This window comes from Mastomys coucha, unplaced genomic scaffold, assembly GCF_008632895.1.
Source record: "Mastomys coucha isolate ucsf_1 unplaced genomic scaffold, UCSF_Mcou_1 pScaffold4, whole genome shotgun sequence".
Classification (NCBI taxonomy): domain Eukaryota; kingdom Metazoa; phylum Chordata; class Mammalia; order Rodentia; family Muridae; genus Mastomys; species Mastomys coucha.
Window position 1 is genome coordinate 32,461,116 of NW_022196910.1, and position 22,719 is coordinate 32,483,834.

At 38.2% G+C, this 22,719-nt stretch overlaps 1 protein-coding gene across 3 annotated transcripts in view; it reads right to left on the reverse strand.

The window, feature by feature from the left end:
* The window catches only part of Tmtc2 (transmembrane O-mannosyltransferase targeting cadherins 2), a 405,577-nt gene that overhangs the window by 57,618 nt on the left and 325,240 nt on the right, over positions 1 to 22,719 (reverse strand). For all 3 annotated transcript variants that reach the window (XM_031349236.1, XM_031349237.1, XM_031349238.1), the window contains 2 exons: positions 16,480 to 16,594; positions 5,425 to 5,488 (listed from right to left, as the gene is read on the reverse strand). In XM_031349236.1, coding sequence (XP_031205096.1) covers positions 5,425 to 5,488; positions 16,480 to 16,594 — 179 coding nt within the window. The remainder of the gene's footprint in view (positions 1 to 5,424; positions 5,489 to 16,479; positions 16,595 to 22,719) is intronic.

The window sequence follows — 22,719 nt, forward strand, 5'->3', positions numbered from 1 at the left end:
AAAAAAAAAAAAAAAACTAAAACCAAAACAAACCAAAACAAACCAAACCAAAACCAAAAAATAAAAACCAAATGCTTTAGTGGAATAAGAGCTTGACTTTTAGAACAATTTCTACATAATATCTGCTAAGGAAGAACTTAAGATGGAATATGACATACTATAGCAAATATACCAATGATGTCTGCTGGGAACGATCAAAATCCTCGAGTTTTACACTCCAATAAGGACACATACTGGGTACTGCAGCAGCAGACAAAGCTAAGTCTAAAACTCTGTAATGTTCCTAATCATCTAGACTGGTTTCATTATTTCAACCTTTTATCACTGAAGCTACACTACCAAAGGTCAATCCATTTTCAACATCAATTCTGTAGAACAATGTGCTTTGGGAGAATAAAAATTAAAGGGCATATTAAAATTAATGAAATCAGTATTTTACTAAGAAATAAGTATGTCTCAGAAATAAAAATCTTTTTAAAAGGAGATTTTATTTTAAATTATGTCGTACATGTGTGTATTGGTGGGAGTGAAGGTTATGCACATAAGCACAGTGGCCTTGGAGGCCAGTGAGGGCATCCCAGGCACTGGAGTTAGAGGGGTTGTACTGAAATGGCTGTAGGGAACCCATCCTTAACCACTGAACCATCTCTCCATTTCCATCAATAACTTATTCAATATGGTGGTAACAAGGGTAGCACACAAGCCACTCACTTTACATTACACAGTATGGCCCCACATAAGCCCTGTTAAGACTTTTAGTTACTCATAAGCAGCACCCCAATGACCACAATGAAAATGGCATTTATTGACTCAAACAGAAGAGAAACTTTATGAAAAGTGAGAGTAAGTTTGGCTGATTATGTAGATGAGCAAAATAATAATTTAAAAAAAAAAAAGGAAATGGATCTATTTAAACAGGCCAGGAGAATTGCTATCTATTAGGTCTCCTCTCTCATATAATCAAGAAACCAACTATGGCATTTGTTAAATTAACTGCAGCAAGAACAATGCTTTTATGGACAAAAGGAATGAACAGCAAGATATATGTTGGGCAGGTGCTTCCATTTAGATCAAATTCAGGATCCCCAATAAGTTATAGCTGTTGCTCAAATAGTTCTCTATCTCGGGGAAAAAAAAAAAACAAAACACTAGTGACAGGGTGTGTAATTCCACCATTTGGGCCTCAATGGCACTTTATATACATTAGAGTATCAACTGAAAAGCCAAGCAAATAGAAAAATTAATTGGCAAAAATGCACATCTGTTGATCTATCAATTAAAACACCATTTACTTTTTGTCAAACAGAAACTTTATAACAAAGCCGATAAAAAGCAATCTTAACAGATATGAAAAGGATCATTTGAATAAATGCATTTTCAAAAGCAATTTGATGATGAAATATTTTGGGGTCTCTTGGAAAAAAGGCGTTGCTTTGGAGATTAAATATTGATTTTATGATCTGGCTAGTCATTTTTTTAAAAAGCAACTCCATAAGTCAGACTTATACTCTGTGGCACCTAGACATATTTTTGTTTTTCAGAGGCTGGACAGCTCCGACACTTTTTTTTCCCTATGCTGTTGGACTGTGATAAAGATCATCTTTTATAAATAAAGCTGCTATGAACATGGTGGATCATGTGTCCTTATTACATGTTGGAGCATCTTCTGGGTATATGCCCAGGAGTGATATAACTGGTTCCTCATGTAGTACTATGTCCAGTTTCCTGAGGAACCACCAAACTGATTTCAGGAGTGGTTATACCAGCTTGCAATCCCACCAGCAATGAAGGAGTATTCCTCCTTCTCCACAACCTCACCAACATCTGTCACCTGAGTTTTTGATCTTAGCCATTCTGACTGGTGTACGGTGGAATCTCGGGGTTGTTTTAATTTGCATTTCCCTGATGACTAAGGATGTTGACCATTTCTTTAGGTGCTTCTCAGCCATTCAGTATTCCTCATTTGAGAATTCTTTGTTTAGCTCTGTACCCCATTTTTTAACATCCAGAAACTGGAAGGAACCCAGATGTCCCTCAACAGAGGAATAGATTCAGAAAATGTGGTACATTTACACAATGGAGTACTACTCAGCTATTAAAAACAATGAATTTATGAAATTCTTAGGTCAATGGATGGATCTGGAGAATATCATCTTGAGTTAGGTAACCCAATCACAAAAGAACACACATGGTATGTACTCTCTGATAAGTGGACATTAGCCCAGAAGCTCAGAATACCCAAGATACAATCCACAAACCACAAGAAACTCAAGAAGAAAGACTTTGGAAGACTGTGCATATTTTGATCCTTCTTAGAAGGGGGAACAAAATACCCATGGAAGGAGTTGTAGAGACAAACTATGGAGCAGAGACTGAAGGAAGAACAATCCAGAGACTGCTCCACCTGGGAATCCTTCCCATATTCAATCACCAAACCCAGACACTATTGTGGATGCCAGCAAGTGCTGGTTGACAGACAGGAGCCTGATATAGCTGTCTCTGAGAGGCTCTGACAGTACCCGACTAATACAGAAGTGGAGGCTCACAGCCATCCATTGGACTGAGCACAGGGTCCTCAATGACGGAGCTAGAGAAAGGACCCAAGGAGCTGAAGGGTTTTCAGCCCCTTAGGACGAACAACACTATGAACTAACTAGTACCATCAGAGTTCCTAGGGACTAAACCACCAACCAAAGAGTACACATGTTGAGACTCATGGCTCCAGCAGCATATGCATAGCAGAGGATGGCCTAATCAGTCATCAATAGGAGGAGAGGCCCTTGGTCCTGTGAAGGCTCTATGCTCCACTGTAGGGGAATGCCAGGGCCAGGAAGCAGGAGAGGGTGGGTTGGTGAGCAGGAGGTTGGGGGGGAAGGGAAAAGGAGTTACCACAGGGGAAACCGGGAAAGGAGATATCATTAAAGTTGTAAATAAAGGAAATAACTAATAAAAAAAGATCATCTTCTAACCAATCACACAACATTATTAAATGTAACATTCAAAGGACCTGATTTGCAATGATTAAAAGCTCATCTTAATTATCATGTAGTTTACATAGGTTTAGAATGTATGTTGATCAACATCCATGAAAGGAAAGCAGACCCCTCCATTTCCTGCCTTCAGTGTGACTTCAGATATAAGACTTCTTTAAAGTCTTTAAAGACTGCTTGAAAAACTACACAAAGGTGTTAAACGTGAGAATTTACAGGTTTGTGTGTGTGTGTGTGTGTGTGTGTGTGTGTACGCGTGTGTGTTACATTCCTAACTTCTGCACAGCTTCATTTTTCTGCAAACATGCAGCACTCTCTGAGGTATTAGGTAGCTGCTGCATTTCTTCCCTCTTTCCAGCCCCGTTTTAAGTTCCTGCCAGGAACGCTCTGTCCCCAGTGCCTACAATAGGACCTGGTCCTCACCAAACATATAAAATGAGTAAACAAACTATTTTGCTGGCTTACCAATAGATAATGTGTATGCCCTCTTGCTGCTTAGCCTCCCCACCCCCACCCGCTTTAAACTTTGTTAAGCTTTCTTTTTTCTTTTAAATGATAAAGTGACTCTACAAAGTTGTGCTGCCAGGCGAGGCATGAGCTTCTCCACCCTTCAGCACTGTCTAGGACACAAAAGCAGCAATAAACAAATTCTCACGAAGTAACTAGCAAAGTGAGTGACGGATGAGCATACAATAATCTTTAGCTGTCACTGCACTTGCCGTTAGGATTATTTTCTCCTGTTGCAAACAGATTGTCAGTTCCTCAGGAGTCTGCTAACTATGGGAAGTGGTTCAGAACAGCTGTTGCAGAACACACGGCATCTTGGAAAACTGAATACGGGAGATAGAGGGAACGGAGTAGGCAATCCAGGCACGGTGGTTCCAAGACCTTTCTGTGTTCTCTCCTGTAAAGGAGGTACTAAGGTAGTCGTTTACATCTTTATTTCTGATGATGGGACAGAGAAGAATCTGAGCAACTGGGCCTTGCTGCAGTCCCCTCCGTCTGTAATTTCCAAACCTGTCTGGTCCTCTCTGTCTACAACTTGTGCACATACCTGGTCTCCTCCGGCTATACCATCTGTGCCTGCCTGGTCCCTTGGTCTATAAAATCTGAACCTGCCTGGTCTGCTCCGTCTATAAAATCTATGACTGCCTTGGTCTATAACTTCATTTGAACCTGCCTGGTCCCCTCCATGTATACCACCTACGCTTGCCTGGTCTCTTTCATCTATAGCATCTGAATCTCCCCATCTTTTATTACTGAATTGTATACCAATGGCCATATAAATAAGAAAAAATAAACAAACAAACAAACAAAAATCTTCCCTTTCCTTCTTTGGGTATGAAGATTCCTTTGTCCTAAAATCATAAACAAATGTGTATGGTTTTGTTACGGCAATCCAACTTTTGTTATGAGGCCTCAACATATTTTATGGTGTTTATATCACAACATAAAACTACAAATCAAACTTGAGATTTATATTCATGGTTCAATCTTAAGGGGAAAACAAAGAAAGAAACCAACACACACAAGTTCCCCATAGGTCTCCACTCTCACCACACTAAACCTCCACAGGAGTCACAATGCTGTATCAATTACTTGATTATACTGTTTCCCTAATCCACTGCATGGTCTGGAATCTGCCTCCTTCTCCACATAGCCCTTGTATATGCATTTGCCCAGTAGATGTGGCACTATAAAGAACTGAGACTGGCTCATTCTTTATACTACGCCCACACATGCATTTTCATTATTGTTTGAAAATTTCATTTCTCAAATGCATGGTCTACATTTGGAGAGCCCGGGAGAAGGTTTCACTGCTATGCAGTGGTGCAGAGTGCATATGAGAATAAATGTTCAGGAGAGAAATTTGGTGCTGTGAAAAAACCCTGCTTGTCAGGCAGCTATAAAAGCAGCTCTTGGCTTCTTATAAATAGTAATTCTATTCCAACAGTAATGATCTAATTTATATCCATCACACTTTCTGCAACTGAGACTACCCAGGGAAAACTTGTAATGAAAACATTATCAATAAACTCAGAAAGTCGAGTTATTAAAAATGAGGAGTTTTAGAATGTGAAACGGGTACAAGGCTGAAGGCTTAAATGCGACGAAAGACAAACAATGAGTATTTATCACTGAAGAAATAATAAAAGCTTTCACAGAATGGAAAGATTCACCCAAATAACAAGTATTTAGCAATGATCAAACCTGCATTCAGATAATGAAAGTTAGTGGTGATTTATCCAGGGGGAAAGAGAAATTTCTGGGGAAGACGAAGAATGGGCAGTTTATGTGACTGGAGAGCTACAGTGGGTATTCAGAAAGAGAAACCATGGAGGAAAAGAGGAAACAAGGACACGTCAATGAAGAATACCAGCACATGCTCGAGGATCCCACCTTCACTAATGGCGCTCACTGGGGAAGGACTTACATTAGGTCTCAGGCTTGCTGCCAGATCGTAATACTTCTCAGCAGCTTCATTGAGGTTAGCTTGTCTGTGGAAAAAAAAAATACAATTATGCCACGTATTTTAAAATTAAAGTATTGTAGCCAGGTAGTGGTGGCGGTGCACACCTTTAATCCCAGCACTCATGAGGCAAAGGCAGGAGGATCTCTGAATTTGAGGCCAGCTTGGTCTATGGAGAGAGGTTCCAGGATAGCTAGGGTTAAAATGAGAAACCCTGTCTTGAAAAACCAAACAAACAAAAATAGAAGCATAGTGAAGAGGAATTACATTGACTTAAAAAATTTACAATTAGGGGGCTGGTGAGATGGCTCAGTGGGTAAGAGCACTGACTGCTCTTCCGAAGATCCTGAGTTCAAATCCCAGCAACCACATGGTGGCTCACAACCACCCGTAATGAGATCTGATGGCCTTTCCTGGTTCAACTGAAGACAGCTACAGTGTATAATAATAAATAAATAATTAAGAAAAACTTTAAAAACAAAAACAACAACAAAAATTTACAATTATATTGTCTAAACAGTAAGTTCCCAATGTAAATTGTACTTGGTATTACATTGAATGCACTGCAAATGATATTCTACCATTAGGGTTGGTATTGGTAACTTACACTTACCAGTTTCCCATCCAAAAAGGTATTTTTCTTTTCAAAGAAACACAAATAATATTTATAGAGTCTCCAGTTTCAAAATGATAACCCATAAAATATATTTAAAAATCAGTTACCCAAATATTTAGTTATGATTTTAAAAATTGATTATATCCATGTATGTGTATGTCCATGAGTTTATGGGCACCATGTGCAGAGAGGTTTTCACAGAGGCCAAAAGAGAGTGTTGGATGTCTTTGAACTGGAGTTAAGGCAGTAGTGAGCTATGAGACATTAGTACTGGAACTTTAATTTTAGACCTTTATAAAAGCAATAAACACCCAAAATAACCATCTGTTCAGTTCCTAGTTGTGCACTTCAAGACACACATAATGAACATTTGAAGATTTAAGAAATTATGTATTCATTTACTCTCCCCCCCACACACACTTATGAGACAGAAAAGAAAGAATGATACAGGGAGAGAGATGAGGACTGGTGTAGAGAATACATTTGAACAAAATATGATGATAAAAATATGTGAGGGTGTCAGATCCCCTGGAACTAGAGCTACTGACAGTGGTGAGCTGTCATGTGGGCACTGGGAATTAAACCTGGGTCCTCTGGAAGAGCAGTCAATGCTCTTAAACATTGAGCCATCTCTTCAGTGCCCACCCAAAATTGTTTTAATGGTAACTAAATACTAATTAAAATTTTAGAAACAGAGTAACTGGGTTTTATAGATGGCTCCAAATCCATGTACCTAGCACCCATGATCCCACATGGTATACCAGTGCATGTCTGTATTCCAAACACTGTGAACAGGCATAGGAGGTTCCTCTGTGCTTGCTGACCAGCCAGTCTAGGTAAGAGGTGAACTCTGGGTTTGACCCAGAGACCCTGTCACAACACTAAGGTAGAAAATGCTAGAGGAAGATGTCTTCTTTGGGCTTCTGCCTTTGTGCACATGTGCACTTACATATGCATAGATATGCAAATATATTTTTGTGTAGGAAGTCATTCTGTTTCTTCCTATTTCTCTTTCTTTACACACACACACACACAAACACACACACACACAAACACACACACCATGCTCATCTCACAATATTTTTTTTCTTGCTGTCTGGTAACCAGTGTGGGCATGTGATCTTATCTCAGGTAACTGGATGCTCCCACTTGACATTTTAATTGAGGGGGATAAAGATGAAAATACAAAAATACAGAAAAAATGAAAATAAGGAGAAAAATGAAGGGATGGGCAGGATTCACTCACAATGGTGCAAGAATCAAGACTATGTCCAGACCAGACTATTCCTGCAAACAATGGCAAAAGTATAATCATTTATAAAGTTCTTAGCCACTAAGTTTAGACTCTATTGTGCTAACTCAAACCTTCCAGTCCATAGATGTATTATTATTTTGGTGGGAGCATGGTACTTGGTATTGACCAGTGCCTACCTCCATGTTAGGCAGAAACTCTATCCAGCCCCAGGAGTGGATTCTTTAGTCAAAGACAGTTTTTTTTTTTTTTTTTTTTTTGCTTATGGTAAAGCCCAGGAATGACACAGGTGTCTCATAAGAAGAGAATTCACCATGAATGTAATGGATAAACTTGTACTGCCTATCTCGGAAGGCTAGGTTCAGTCAACCTGGCAGTAGATGACACTAAATGTCAGCGAGTCATCAACATGTAATGTTCTTTTTTTGACTGTCCTGCTTCACAAGACCTTCCCAGATGGCAGATAACAAGATATACAAAGATCTCACAAATGAACTACTGTCTAGTAAATATGTATGAGGATTGAAGAATAAAAGGTATGGGAAGATTGCCAAGTGTAATTTCAGATGACATGCGTGGTATTAACTATGATATGAAAGAACCCTAAATGGGTCCAGAGTCGGGTTTAATAAGGGACAGTGTTCTTAGGGAAAGGCTCAGTAGGTAAAGGGTTACTGCAGAAACACATGGACATGAATCTGGATTCCTAGAACCCATATGAATGCCAGGTAAACATGGTAATCTTCTCATCCAGAAAAAAAAAAAAAAAGGAGATGAGGGGATACCCTAGAATATGCTGGCTGGCTACAACAGTCAAATTAGTGAGCTCTGGGTTCAAGTGAGATACTTTGCCTCAATATGAAGAAATCAATTGAGGAAGGCAACCCAGTGATAACCTCTTTCCTTCATCTATGTATGTATGTATATACACACTATACATTTTTGTGTATACACACACACACACATGTACACCTGCATACACACATGTGCCCACACACATGCAACATTCATGCATACGTGTACGCTCATGCAGACTCATTGCAAAAAAGGGTGATAGGAGAATGTTCTCTTAAAGCTATAATTTAGGAAACTTTGGCATCAACAAGACAGAAATTAGAAAGAAGTAGAACACATGAGATAAATCTCTCAATAAGAGAAGCACAGTCAAATTTTTAAAGGAGAAGGGAAGTCGGCTTTCCTTAGTAAATTGAGTTTGCACTTTGGTCAAGAGAAATAAGCATAAGTCATACCGCAGGTAGACATATAAAGTACAGGAATGACTAAAGATATCATCTCTCTGGAGAACCGGGCATATCTTGCTAAGGTTTGAAGGAAAACTCTTCAGCAACACTATTATTTTTAACGGAAGTTATAAAGAAAGTAAAGCAGAAAGAAAAACCCAAAATACAAAACCAAACTTTGAGCCAAGGTTCTGCTAGATTCATGGTATGTTCCCGTGTGTCACTGCTGTTTATAGTCTCACAAATGTCAAAGTTCAACCTCAACATGTCAGGAAAAGTACTCACGCTTGGCATGCAACAGTAAAACTTCCCTCGCTGGGGTATTTAATGAGGGTGCCCTCCAGATTCACTTTGGTTCAGATTCATCTGGAAATGTGAACCAGCATTCTTTAGGTCATGCCCTAGAAGGGTTTTCTCTAGAGGAATATAAAAGGCATGGAGGTAGGAAATTAAGAGTAACTTGATTCAGGAAGAAAGTAAGTTGCCTTGAAGTAAGATCAAACAATAGACATCAAGTATTATAAGTAGGACCACTACTAATGGTTCTTTAGAACCTCCAATTCAGAAGGCACATACCAATCAAAAGAGAAACCAGGGTCTGCAGTAGACAAAATGATTCAAAGGTATCAAGCAACTGAATTTTAAAAACGATTACATATTTTTAAGTCATTAGATTCTTCGATGGGAACTGTGTGTCAATGTGAAATGTTTTTCTGTAGGTTCATGTGTGTAATTACTTGGTTCTCCCAGTGGTACGGAAGGTGGAGGGCCCTTGAGAAGGAGGATCTTCACTGGAGGTTGGAAGTCCTGGGAACGACCTTGAACTTCCTTATTACTGTAGGAATTCCTGTTGGTGTTTTGCTTCTCCAATGCAGAGTGGTATGTCTATCACTACGAACTCCCTCCCACCAGCCTATGCCTTCCCATCCTGATGGATGGCAAGTCCTCAGACTGCAAGCCAAAATAAACCTTGCCTCCTTTGAGTGGCTTTCGGTCAGGGATTTTATCACAGCAATAAAAAGTAACTAAGACAGTGGTTAATGCTAAAAGGAAATACTCAGAAGAGTTAATTTATTAAGCTAGAATTACAACTGATAACATTCTAAAGGAAATGAAAAAAAGGATTTATTATGTATGTCATACATGTATAAATTAATTTCCACAGCAGAATTTTGTTTCTATTATTAAAAAAATCTTTCCATTACTAATCAGAAGGTATTGTTGACAGAACATGGAAAACCAGGGGAAAGAATATGTCATTTCTAAACACAGAGTGGTCATATATATTCTTGATTTATTCTCTGGACAAGAGAGAAAACTCATGAGGAAGTGTTCAAAGTTCATCTAACTGTGTAGGTTATATTGTATAATCCCCATCAGAAAGAGCAGTCCTTGGTATACTTATCAAGTCTTAATTGTAAAAATGACTAAATCATTAATCATCATTTGTAAAGCAAAGAACTAAGCAGTATTCTGTTCTGTGCTTTTGGGATTCTATTAAATACTGTCAAAACCTCCCAAGTCAGATTGTAAGGAATGGAGTGCAAGACTTGATTCCCCAGGACTGCTGCTATACATCTGCTTAAAATAGCTAAAAATCCACACCTTTCTTACATGCTATGGTCATTTCTTTTATGTGATGTATGGGAAATCCTAAAATAGCATCACCAGAGTCTCACATATGTAAGACAATGGGGAAGAATGATCCATGTAATGAAACATCTGAAATAAATTGTTTATAAACTCCTTAGAGAAAAATTCTATGCAGACATCAAAAACAGTTCTAAGACCCATAAGTCTTTGTCTTCATTTTAAAGAAGGCAACAATGAAGAGGAAATGTCTCAAAAAAGAGACTATGTGTACTTTCTAAAATGATGTAATATAAATTATTTTGCATTTGTCTCTGTGTGTGTCTGTCTGTGTGTGCATTTGTGTGTTGGGGGGGTGGGTGAGAGAGAGAGAGAGAAAGAGAGAGAGAGAGAGAGAGAGAGAGAAAGAGAGAGAGAGAGAGAAAGAGAAAGAGAGAGGGGATGATTCTCTCCTGTTATGTGTTATTCTCAGGTCAACACCTTGAGCATCCATAGCCTTTCCCTGCTGAGCCTTCCTGCTAACCCTAATGATCTAATTTCAGAACTGGTTCCTATGGGTTACATGTTATCATGTCCCATAAACATATGAATCCAATTTTATTTCAGGGTCACAAAGAATTCAAGGGCTTCTAAAGACAGATGTAAAGCCTGGATATGGGAAGATTGAATGATATTTTATATTGAAAAATTAAAAGGGAAGTAGTGATTGGTAATGTGAATCACTATATTCACACATAGTAAATTATCACTTGTGTTCAAGGTGGATTTCAGGCAGGAGAGAAATTACTGGGAGAATGGAGAAATAAGAGGGTGGACAAATTGCCTGTAGTCATGATAGATGAGCCATCTCTGTAAGCAGCAGCATCTGGAACATGCTACAAGTATAAAAATTCAGGTGCCAGCCTAGTCTACTAGGGCAGAACATGTCTCTGGGTGATTTCTTCACTCACTGATACTAAAGAGGCATTGAGTTGCAAGGTACCCACCAATATCAGGTTCCTCTGTCAAATGCCTTACAGGTCTTACAACCCATAATAATCTGCATTAAATAGGATTCTACTGAAAAAATGGTACAATGGAACAAGCCTGACTCCAGCACAGGGGAGACACATGCAAGAGGGTACAGAGTTCAAAGTTAATTTCTGCTACTTAGAGACTTCAAATAGCAGAATTCAAACTACATGAAGCTAAAGGAGAAAGAAGCTACCTCCAAAATAAAAATGCTGAACCTATAATTTTAAAAAGCCATGAAACCTTATTCTGTTTTTTGTCTCCTCAAAACATTTAAAGGAGGAACATCCTGAGACAGCCCTGAAGCCCTGTCTTGAGGACTGATTAAAGTTGTCTCCTTCAGATAGCAAAAGCTCTGAGTCTTTAATCTCTTGATATACACAGAACCTATGCAGGAATCTTCCACATACTTTAAATGATCCCTACATCAGTTTTTAACATCTAATACATCATAAGTGCAATCAAAGGTGCTTTGCTGCATCTTTTGGTCATTATTCTCTAAACAAGCCAGTATACATACATAATATATTTCCCCCTCAAGTTTTCTCTCTGTGTTACTAGAGCTCACAAACGCAAAACAAAGAAATGTTAATGGCTAAGTTTACATTTACTTTGAACACACATGCACACCCCCCACCCCTACACACATGTGAGAAAGAGAGAGAGAGACAGAGAGAGAGCAAGAGACAGAGAGAGAGAGAGAGAGGAGAGAGAGAGAGAGAGAGAGAGAGAGAGAGAGAGAGAGAGAGAGAAACACCATGATTCTGTTCCTTTTTCATCCAAGAATTTAGATTTTGTGTCACCTCCAGTAGAGCTAATAAAGAAGTTATTACTTTTAAATGCTATGTTTGTATAGCATATAATCATTTAATACTGTGCTGCCTGAGTGAAGAAATTACAATATAATGATTTTTGTTCATATACTCATTCTGTTCTAGAAATCAGGAAGGCAATCGGAACCAGGTGGTATGGCACAGGAGGACATTCCTCACTACACCAGGCACGCTTGAGCCATTATGCCTGAAATAAAGAAAAAAAAAAAAAGAGCGCATTTATCCGAGCTGTGTGACTGAAATTAGACACAGTCCACGATGGTGTTTCTGTAAGTTGTGCATCCCAATGATACAAGGTTGGAGCAACAAGGTTCACACTCCAGTGAACATATAAAAGTGCTTTCTAAGATTTACCATAAAGGAATTCATTTGAAGACCCTATGGAGGCCTTATCATTGAGGATTTACATATGTGACAGCCTGTCACCTTCTGTCAGACATCTTTCTTTTGGAAGACTCAGTTTTGGGGCAGTCACATAGCTATAAAAATGAAGGGAGCCTGTGATAACGAAAAGCCATTTATATGTAGCCAAGACACACTGTCTTCAGATCCCATCCCTGCCAATTCTGAGAAGCAATGGTGGGACCCTCAGGATTGGCAGCTATAAAGTAAGAATATCAATGTCCCCTTTGAAGATTCGTAGGTAGAAACAGGAGAGGGTCAGGTGTGTATGCAAAACATAGTGCCAAAGAGGCGAAGACATCTGCAATAATGTTGCTTTCATCCCTCTCAAGTTAGTTCAATAAGGGAAAAAAGACAACAATAAAATTCTCATAACAAAGTCTATGAACCAGGTAAAATGTGTTTTTCTTCCCTCTTGGCTTCTTCTCAGTTACCAAATAAATTCATATTCTCATTCCAACTTCCAGCCTGGAAGTGGGGAACACTGAATATATCCCTTCCTACAGAATGCTTTTAACAGAATAGTTGATTCAATTGTTTCCTCTCTAACCTATGTACATATGATTCTACTGAGTTCAAACATTTTAAGTTCCTTTGATATTTTCCTTTGATGATAATCAATCTGCCCTAAAAACAAAAAGAAAAGGTCTCATCTGGAACCATCTAGTACTTTAAAAGTTTTATTTGAAGTCCTAAAAGTGTCACCATGTATCCTCAATGCACATTAAGTGAGACTTAGCATTTGTGATTGCCATCCCTGTAAACATTCCTGGTAATTAGCCACTATGTGAATTTCACATTGCCAAGCAAAGCAGGAGCCCCATATTCTTTCATCTTCTAACTTTTTTCCACTCAGGTTTCACCCTTGAGATGTAGTCTTAAGAAACTCTAAACTCAGCACAACAGGAGGAAGCTGTGCCTCAGAGGATTCTCCTCCAACCCCGAGCAATGGTGGTACAGGCTCTGCATGGTAAAATTCGCTGAGCCTCGGGGTAAACAGGGTCATCAAGTGTTATTCCTGGCACTAAAGAGTAGTGCTCACCAAACACGAAGCCCCTGATAAAAGGTTTGATATCAAAATCAGCTTAGAACTTGGAACTCCCTTAGAACACTACATCTATGAAACTACATTAACCACAATATTGATCACTTATGACATTTTATTACAAAATTGTACTCAAGAGGAAACCAAAAACATTTCTGAGTACTTTAAACAAATCCCTGAATAGCTTTGGATGCTAAAAAAGAGATTTGAAATCGGTTTGTACAGTAAGCGCTTGTGATGGCTATCTACGTTGTCAACTAGACTGCATCTGGAATGAACTAAAACCTAAGAGGCTGGGAACACCTGCAAGGGGTTATTTCTTAATTAAATCATTGGAATTGGAAAAACTCATTTTAATTGAGACCTTTTGAGGTGGGAAGATCCACCTTGAATGTGGGCCACACTTTCTGCCGGCTGCCTATGTAAGGGGCATGGGAGAAGGAAGCAGGTTCTCTCTGCCTGCTTGCTGTGGAGACTAGAAAGGCTGCTCCTTCACTGGCATTAGAGCCTACTTCTTTGAGATTCTGCTGTGTACTGAAGACTAGCTTGGACATCCAGTTGCATCTACTGATCAAATACTGGATCCTTGGATTTTCTCTTGGTAGTCAGCCATTGTTGGACTAGCTGGACTATATAGCCTTTAAGCCACTCTAACAAAACTCCCCTGTGTGTGTATGCGTGTGTGTGTGTGTGTGTGTGTGAGTGTGTGTGCGCATGCACTTGTGTGTAAAACCTGGAGTCTTTTCTTTGTTATTGTAATGCTAGAACCAGTGGAAAGTTGTCCTTACACATCAGCACTGTGAAAATTTTGAGGTTTGTCTCCAGAGTCTTCTCGCCGGTTTTCTGCAGTCTGTACTCCTCATTAAGTTACAGTCCATCAGCACCTTCTTGGACTGACGACAAGTGAGACTATAGCAGCCTCCTCATAACTTTCTCAATTGGTAGCGATTTTTAGGAATATTTTATGTAGCTTTCTGTTTTACACCTCAATGGGATACAAGTATTTGTTATGTATTGTGTTAATCTCTCTGTGTGTGGGGGGGGGGCTTTTATGGATAGATCTTGAATTTTAGGCAGTGATTTTTCTCTGTAGAGAAATGTCTTGGTGGAAATATTTATGTTGAGTAAGATGAATTAGCCTATAGATGCATACTTTCCTACTCTCACAGTTGCTTATTGTGACTAAAAGCCTAGCATTTTATTCAGAAAGAACGCCACATCAGCACTTGATCTTCAAATTAAGATGTGGTTTTTAAAAAGTCATCAATATCCTTAAGTTGGAGATGCTTTCATTGGCTATCCTCTCTATTATAAACATACTGACAACAAAATTGATTCTTAGTTCCTATTTGTACATGTCATTTTTCATTGTTTCTTTTTCAGAGTCTCATCTGGCCTAGGCTGGCCTTGAACTCTAAATGAAGGCAGGGATGACCTTCAACTTCTGATAGCTCTGTCTCCACCTCCAGAATGTTTGGATTACAGTCATTCACCAGTATACCTTGCTTTTATGAGGTCCTGAGTATTGAACCCAGGTCTTTGTGCATGCTAGACAAGTACACTATCAACTGAGCCACATCCACCAGACGTCAATACCACACTTCTTAGGTACACTAAGTAAGAAGTACTTTAGGGCTGCTAACATTAATGCACAGAATTCAATCATCTCTATATAACTCTTGAACCAATGTACTAAGAAACTATTAAGAACCCAAGGAAGAGGACACTAAGATATAGTTTTTATATAACACAATAACAATCTTAATTGATAACTGAAAATTACTTAAAATATTTGCTTTAAGTATTTGTTTCTTAGAGGTCAATGATAAATAGATTAAGTGGTTATAAAATTACTACATAAATGAAAATGTTGATGATGAGACTCAAGAATGATATGCGCATTCCAGTGATAGGCACACAAACCTACACATGACATATTTATAGACACACACACACACACACACAGGTACAAGTGGATAGCATGACTCTATCAATGTCCACATACTGACTGTGAATAAGTACCATAGTTTTGGAAGGTATCACCGTTGGGGCAACTGGATAAATGCTACAGGATATTTTTTATATCCTGTTTATTCTTACTGTTCCATGTCAATCTATAAGGTTCTCAATAAGAACTTAATGGCAAGTTAAAGGTACTCATCATTTTATATATGTATATATTTATTTGTGGTAAAGATTGTTCATGGAAACCGTACTTGTGGACATCATTCGAATGAATCACATTGGTGGTGATTTAACGGAGGTGGGGGACAGGAATTCAGTGAGCATATGGACAAAAGCCACACATATTAATTAACAGATACGACTCTTTAAATTGTTTGAGTCTCCAAGTTTCCTTTCATCAAAAACAGCCCTTCTGGAGTCACTGACACCTTTTTAATCTTAATATTCGCAATAAAAATGGTTGGCCTTTTTTTTTTTAATTCAAGTTTTTGCTGTGGTTGTAATTAGCTTTTGAAATACCTCTTCTGAAATGCAAGCTTTAATGGTCTAACAATGTATCTCTTCAAGACATCAATAGTGCTGATTAGAGAGCCATTCTAGGTATTTCATGTATCTTAAGCATATTTGTATTTGATAATGGCTCCCACTACCAAACACATTAAAAGTTATCCCCATGTTCCACTCAGTAATGCTTATTATAATAATAACACAAATACAGGGACATATTTGATTAACTGATAAGTTGGTATTTGGGGAACATTTAATTGGACAGCTATTAAATTTACATTTATAATTTTCCTTTTGTAATAAGTTCTGGAGGGAAGGGGAAAAAGGTAGGTAGGAACATCTCAATAATTTTGTGGATCCTGAGAGCTCTTCTTCCCTGCACAATGGGCACATAGACTATAATGAATCAAGTAGTTCTTATTAATTTTTAGCTGGCTGTGGAGTACAATTCATTTTTAAAATGCAGGCCATGATGTTGCTGTAGGGAAATTAATATAATGAATTGCATTCTTCACGCCAGAGTATCATTCCTGGAAGCTACAGAAACAAAACCTAACCTGAGCATGTGGGCAGCGTTGAAGACTACATCAAACTCCGTGCTGTCCAGCTCAGCTGCTTTCTTCGCCATCTCGGCTGCTTCTGTGAGGCGAGACTCTTCTAGGAGAAACTGACCTGCAAATTAAAGTAAAGGAGCGTCACTCAACAAAAGTAAGAACTATTTGTAATAGTAAATATGCATGGCAGAAACAGTGATCTGAAGTCAAGTTTTAATGTAAGTTTTATTTGGGCATATTTTACATGTCTTTCCCATACTTACAGGGTATCATAAAGAATCTAAATTTCTGTATGCTAAAATTATTTTTCTTAAGTAGGAACTTTCTATAATCTATTCAAGCAGGAAGCAAAATGAGGAAGGGAGGAAGGCTGGATGGGGGAAGGGGAGAGGTGAGGAGGGACTAGGAGGAGAGGAGGAAGGAGAAGCTGTGAGCAGGATGGAAAGCATATAAATAACTTTATTAATAAAAATAACAAATAAAAATCACACACACAAACACATGCATGCACACACACATAAACTGCTAGTACTTTAAAATAATACTCATCAGATATACACAACCAAACAAGTTTATCTTTTATGAGATAATATTTTTTCTGAAAGCTAGGCAGTGATGGCACATGCCTTTAATCCCAGCACTTGGGAAGCAGAGGCAGGCAGATCTCTGAATTTGAGGCCAGCCTCGTCTACAGAGTGAGTTCCAGAACAGCCAGGGCTATACAGAGAAACCCTGTCTCGAAAAGCCAATATATATTCTGAATTGTTAAAAGGATATGAGAAAGGTAGACTTGGCAATAAATCACTCTGAATCACACGGAGCTACAAAAGGCAGCTAAATATTAACAAGCTCACATTTTTGAGGCTATTTCAGATCAGTGTAGCAAGATTGGACTGTTGCAGCAACTGACACACATTTCTTTAAAATTGTAGCTCAAGAATTACGTAATGAACGCTTACAAACTTGCTATACTGGTAAAAAAACACATGAAACATGTCAACACATAAGTCTGCCTATATGTAAATAAAGACCATAAAGAACTTTTTGAAAGATGAGGATTTCTCCACAGAAATACTAACTTAAGCATGGTTTAAGACAGACTACAGTTAAAGTCAAGTCAGAGGATAACCCAGCTGTGTCTGAGTTGTCCATGTACCTGAAGAATTCTGAGTTCATGCTACAATGCTCACTTGCTTTTTTTGCAGTTTCCTGTTTGCTGGAGGATCAAAGAAATTGATGCTACTGACTAATTTTATAGACATGATTAGAACGTCAAGAACTGGTAATAAAATCAGAAAAACATCTAAAAGTGCAACTGCACAGGTAGCTGTTGAAAACCCACTGTCGAGTGTTTAATAATGATTGCTGCCTTTAACCTAAAATACCTGTCCTAAAATTTTGATAAGTTCTAGCAACTCATAATGAATAGCAACCATTGCTTGAAGTATTTTTTTAAAGTTCAAAACCAATAAAACAACATTTGTGTAATGGTAAACTTAGTTTCCTGGCTGCGGTGGTTGGACATCTGGATTTCCCAGCACTTGGGAGGTCGAGGTAGGAGGATTATCAATTTAAGCTTATGTGGCAAGGCTGTGCTTTACAGCCATTAAGGAGAGAGTTAAAAAAATTATGCATAGCAAACCTATTACTCAAAAATTTCCTGTATATGCTAACTGCATACAGGGAAAGAACAGAGGAGATTTAAGAACATCAAAAAGCACAAAAGAAGACTCATATAATTTGCAGATAATGAGCAATATCTGCTCATGCATGTCATTAAAAAGGAGCCAGGCTAAATACCTTTCACTTAGTTATGGGTATTAAAGTTGGTTTTTAAATTAAGATAAAGTATTAATTGTTACCTACCCACAATACAATTATGCATGAGTATATTAATTATTTATATAATATTTAAACTATGTACAAGGTAGATAACTGCTAAGTTTTCATCTTCCAGGCAATCAACTCTGAACTATAGTTTACATTGGTACACAGGAAAACACAGCTATTAATTGAACAATGAAAGATACTTTCCTGCAATTCACTACTCTAAGTTGGAGAGAAATGAAAGGGAATATATTAAATATGGTGAAAAACAGAAAGGAAAGAAAGCTAGAAACAGAAAGGGTCACAGCCAGATTTGATAAACACAGTGAAATTCAATAACACAAAGGCTCAGTTCATGACCCATGCTGTAGACCAAGCCCTTCAAGCTTCAGGAACACACACACTGTTAATGTACACCAACCACAAATCAAAACAACATAGTATTGTATGAACTCAAATATGCATTTCATTGTTATATAATAATATTCAGCTTCAAATTATTTTGTCATGCAAATTTGTGCTTTGTAAACTATTTACAAAGTCCAAAAACTAACTAAAGTGCATAATCTTAGCCATATAAATGGTTGTTTTAAAAATTCCCATTTGAAGATTTCATGCTAGAATACAGTCACGTTAACATTCAGAAATAGTATCACAACCTACTGGCTATGTGTGCTTATAATTCTGCCCATTCTTTTCTCCACAGGCCACAGATACCAGAAGCCCACCATTAGTATTCTGCTAATGTAGAAGCATGAATTATTAAATGTGAATAATTGGAATTTTCACTTTAATTTGAATACCTGAAGTGAAATGAGTCTGTTATGTGACACAATGATCACTTCTTTGGAATACTGCCCAGAATTGATGGAAAGTCAGGTAGCAAACATTTTAAACACAAAAAATGACCACAAAAATGAAATAAAGTTATAGCAGGCTTCCTCCAAATACTTATGCATGCAATCTCAAATGACATGTGTTTCGGGGTATAATAGCAAAATTTCTTGGTATCACTTATGGCTTCTTCACCACCAATTGCTAGTTAGACAAGCTTTTATTATTACTGCTACTACCATACTAAGAACCACATACTCCAAATTGCTTCAGCTGCCATACAGTTATCTACTGCTTCTAAGCTCCTTGTCCTCCCCAGAACATCCCCAGAACATGCTAAGCTTTCTTGAATGCTAAGGCTATATCTTGCACCAATCGCTCCTTCTCTCTTGCTTACTTACTGTCCTAAAATTTCTTTCATTTTTATGTCCTAAATATGTTTTTATCGTTGAAGCCTTCTTTGACAAAGTTTCCAATGGTTGCCAGTATTTCTTATGATTTATGTTCACCATAATCTAATTTACCATCAAAACCAAAGCATTTCAAAGAGTATAAGGTACTGATATTGATTATCCTGGGACAAGAGTGAACAGGAGAATTGTCCCCATATGGCTGCCTCAGTTACAAGGCGAGACTATCCCAACCCTCTCAGCACAACTGGGAAGCAAAGCATTAGCAAAGCACTGCTCTAGGTCACACTCCTGGCACAGGGGTGATAGGTACAGTGGGAAAGACACAGAAGAACTTCGCTTGAGTCCACCAAGATGGCTACTGGAGCTTAAACTGAGAGCTACTATAAGATAGGACCAGCCTGATAAAGAAGGTCAAAAGGAAGATTCAATGGGTCTATCTATCATGGAAAATTCTCTAAAGGCTGGAAAGTATACATTTCCTGCTCTCTAATGCATATCAGAACCATCACCACCCTCATCATCCCCTCATCCTCAACAGCTTCAAATGCATGAGTATGAGACAGAGCTGGAAATTTCCACTGGCAATTGGTCCACAGTGGATGCTGATGCCACTGGGGCATGTCCAGACTTTGAGGATCAGCATTTTATGTTGAAACAAAGTATTTTCCATCATACTATGGATTGCAACTATGAATTAAATTAGCCTGCAGTTAGCTTGTACTAGGCCGAAAGTAACCTACATTTTGCAATAATCCTTCTATTATGGGGCATAATGACCAGCTCTTACCTACAAGTACAAATATAAAGATATATATGTATGAATGCCATAGGCAATGAAGGTATGCTTAATTTCATTAAGAACAAAGGCAACACATTCTAACAAGTCATTTCTTGTCTGTATATATATTTATATGTGTGTATTCATACTGTATATATATACTGTATATATACACACACATATGTGTACTATATATACAGTATATATATATACATGCTTTGTATTTGGTGATTGAGTAGAAATGCAAATAAAATGTATGCACACACACACACACACACACACACACACACACACACACACGCATGTACACGCGACCATTACAGAAAATGCATGTTATTCTCATGTGCATTTTCTTGCTACCACATCTTTACTTATTTGGTTTGTAAGTTGCCTTACAGAGGTTAACAATTCTCATTTTCCATCATCGTCTAAAGTCAAAGGAAGAGGAGACCCAGGGAAACAGAAACCAAGTTGAGAAAAAGTCTCACTGTGTGCGGAGACAACAGAAGATGACTTGAGAGGAAGCAGTCTCTAGAGACCCACAGACAGAGACTGTAAGTCACCACACTGTCTAACATAAGATAAAAGAAAAGCCCCAGACTGCCCAAGCTTCAATGATTTTAGAGTAGGCATTGTCCTACTTCCTCTTTGAATATTTCTCTCATGTGCTGAGCCATGTATACTACTTGGTAGATTTTCACCAAATTTTTAATATGACAAGCTTATGAAGATCAATCCTTCATTAATTCCTGTATTTCAAAAGCTGCTGTGAAGTAGACATCGGTAAAAACTGAAAGCTGGCTATAAGCTTCCTGATTAAATGCTGCTTTGTATATAACCTCTATGTTCAGACTCCCCAAATTAATTGGAACTGGCATTTCTTACTAAATTGCCACAGAAAATTTACTCGTAAGGTCAATTCAACCAAACTAAACACCTAAAACAATATGTACTGGGTGTCACAATGATACAATTAGTTTTAGGGAAAAAAAACAATTTAACTTTCAGCTATGTTCTGAAGGAAATGAAAAATTTTATTTTCTAAATTACGTCACAACATTTACATTAAAGAGATTGTGGAAGATGCCATATGGTCCTTGAAATATATACAGAATCACCTAATCCTTACTGAAATCACCCTTATCCAAGTATGGTCTCTTTGTGAATTAATGCACTAACATCTTAAGTGGTACCCATGTTTCTGCCCCTGACTCTACAGAAGATTCTTCAAACAGCAATATTGATTAAATGAAAATTCAATTGTATCATTTCGTAGCTGATGGAGGCATCCTTTAACTGGCCTATACATTTTAGTATTACCATCTCTACCCTCTTTTACGTTAGTGTTCATTTAACACAGAGGAAGATAAGAGTTCCTTGTTCCAAAATCTTTCCTATATCATTTATCCTATTATGTCATCTATAACCCTTGGCTCAGCTTATTTCCAAGAAGAGGAGTACTTAAATAAATGCACGTTTAATGACATGACTAAATGAATGAATGGCACAATTTTGTGACAAATGCTGTAAGTTCAATAACAGTTTTGTAAGGATGTTTATGGTAAATGGCCACAGGCTTGGCCATAGCACATCAATGGTGATGGTCTATGAATATTCTGTGTTCAACTTAGGCTATAAAATGTCAATGGTTTGCAATCTCTGACGTTTCCTTTAGATCATAACAAAGTAGTCTAGACATGGTTATAACTTGAAATATATCTTAGATACAAAACAGTTTAAACGATGCAATGTATCTTACATTTGTAATTAGAAAAAAATTCAATAGTCTGGGAACAGAAAGAAAATAATCTGAAAACAGAAGAAGGTTTCTCCTGTAGGTTTGGATGTCCAAGAAATCTATAGTGTGCCGACTGCACATGAGAAACACAGCAATACTAGAGAGGAGGGGCTGTTCAAAGGTTAAACATCTATGAGGGGAGAGAGGAGAATGAACAGACGGTATAACAAGTAAATAAAAAGGGGTGGGGCAAAGTAGGAAAGGCTCAATGTATAATACTTGGCTGGAGTTGAGATTATTTTGTTTGTTAATTTGTTCAACTGTTAATCATAAAAAAGTAAACAGCAGTCTGTCTGGGCTGGTGTCCTGAGCAGACCTTGGGCACAAGCTCTGAAGCCAGTCCCTCAACACCTAGAGGTAGTTCCACTCCCAAGCCTTCTTACAACACACCCAGGATCAGAGGAGAGGAGAACCAAACATTTATCCCAACACTGGGAGTAACTGGGACCAGCGGGACCAGGCACACAGGAACTCTGTCAGCCCAGTGGCTCAGGTTCATTCTGGTATCTCTGGGCTGGTGTCCTCAGCAGACCTTGGGCACAAGCTCCACAGCCAGTCCCACAACACACAGAGGAAGCCCCACTCCCAGGTGC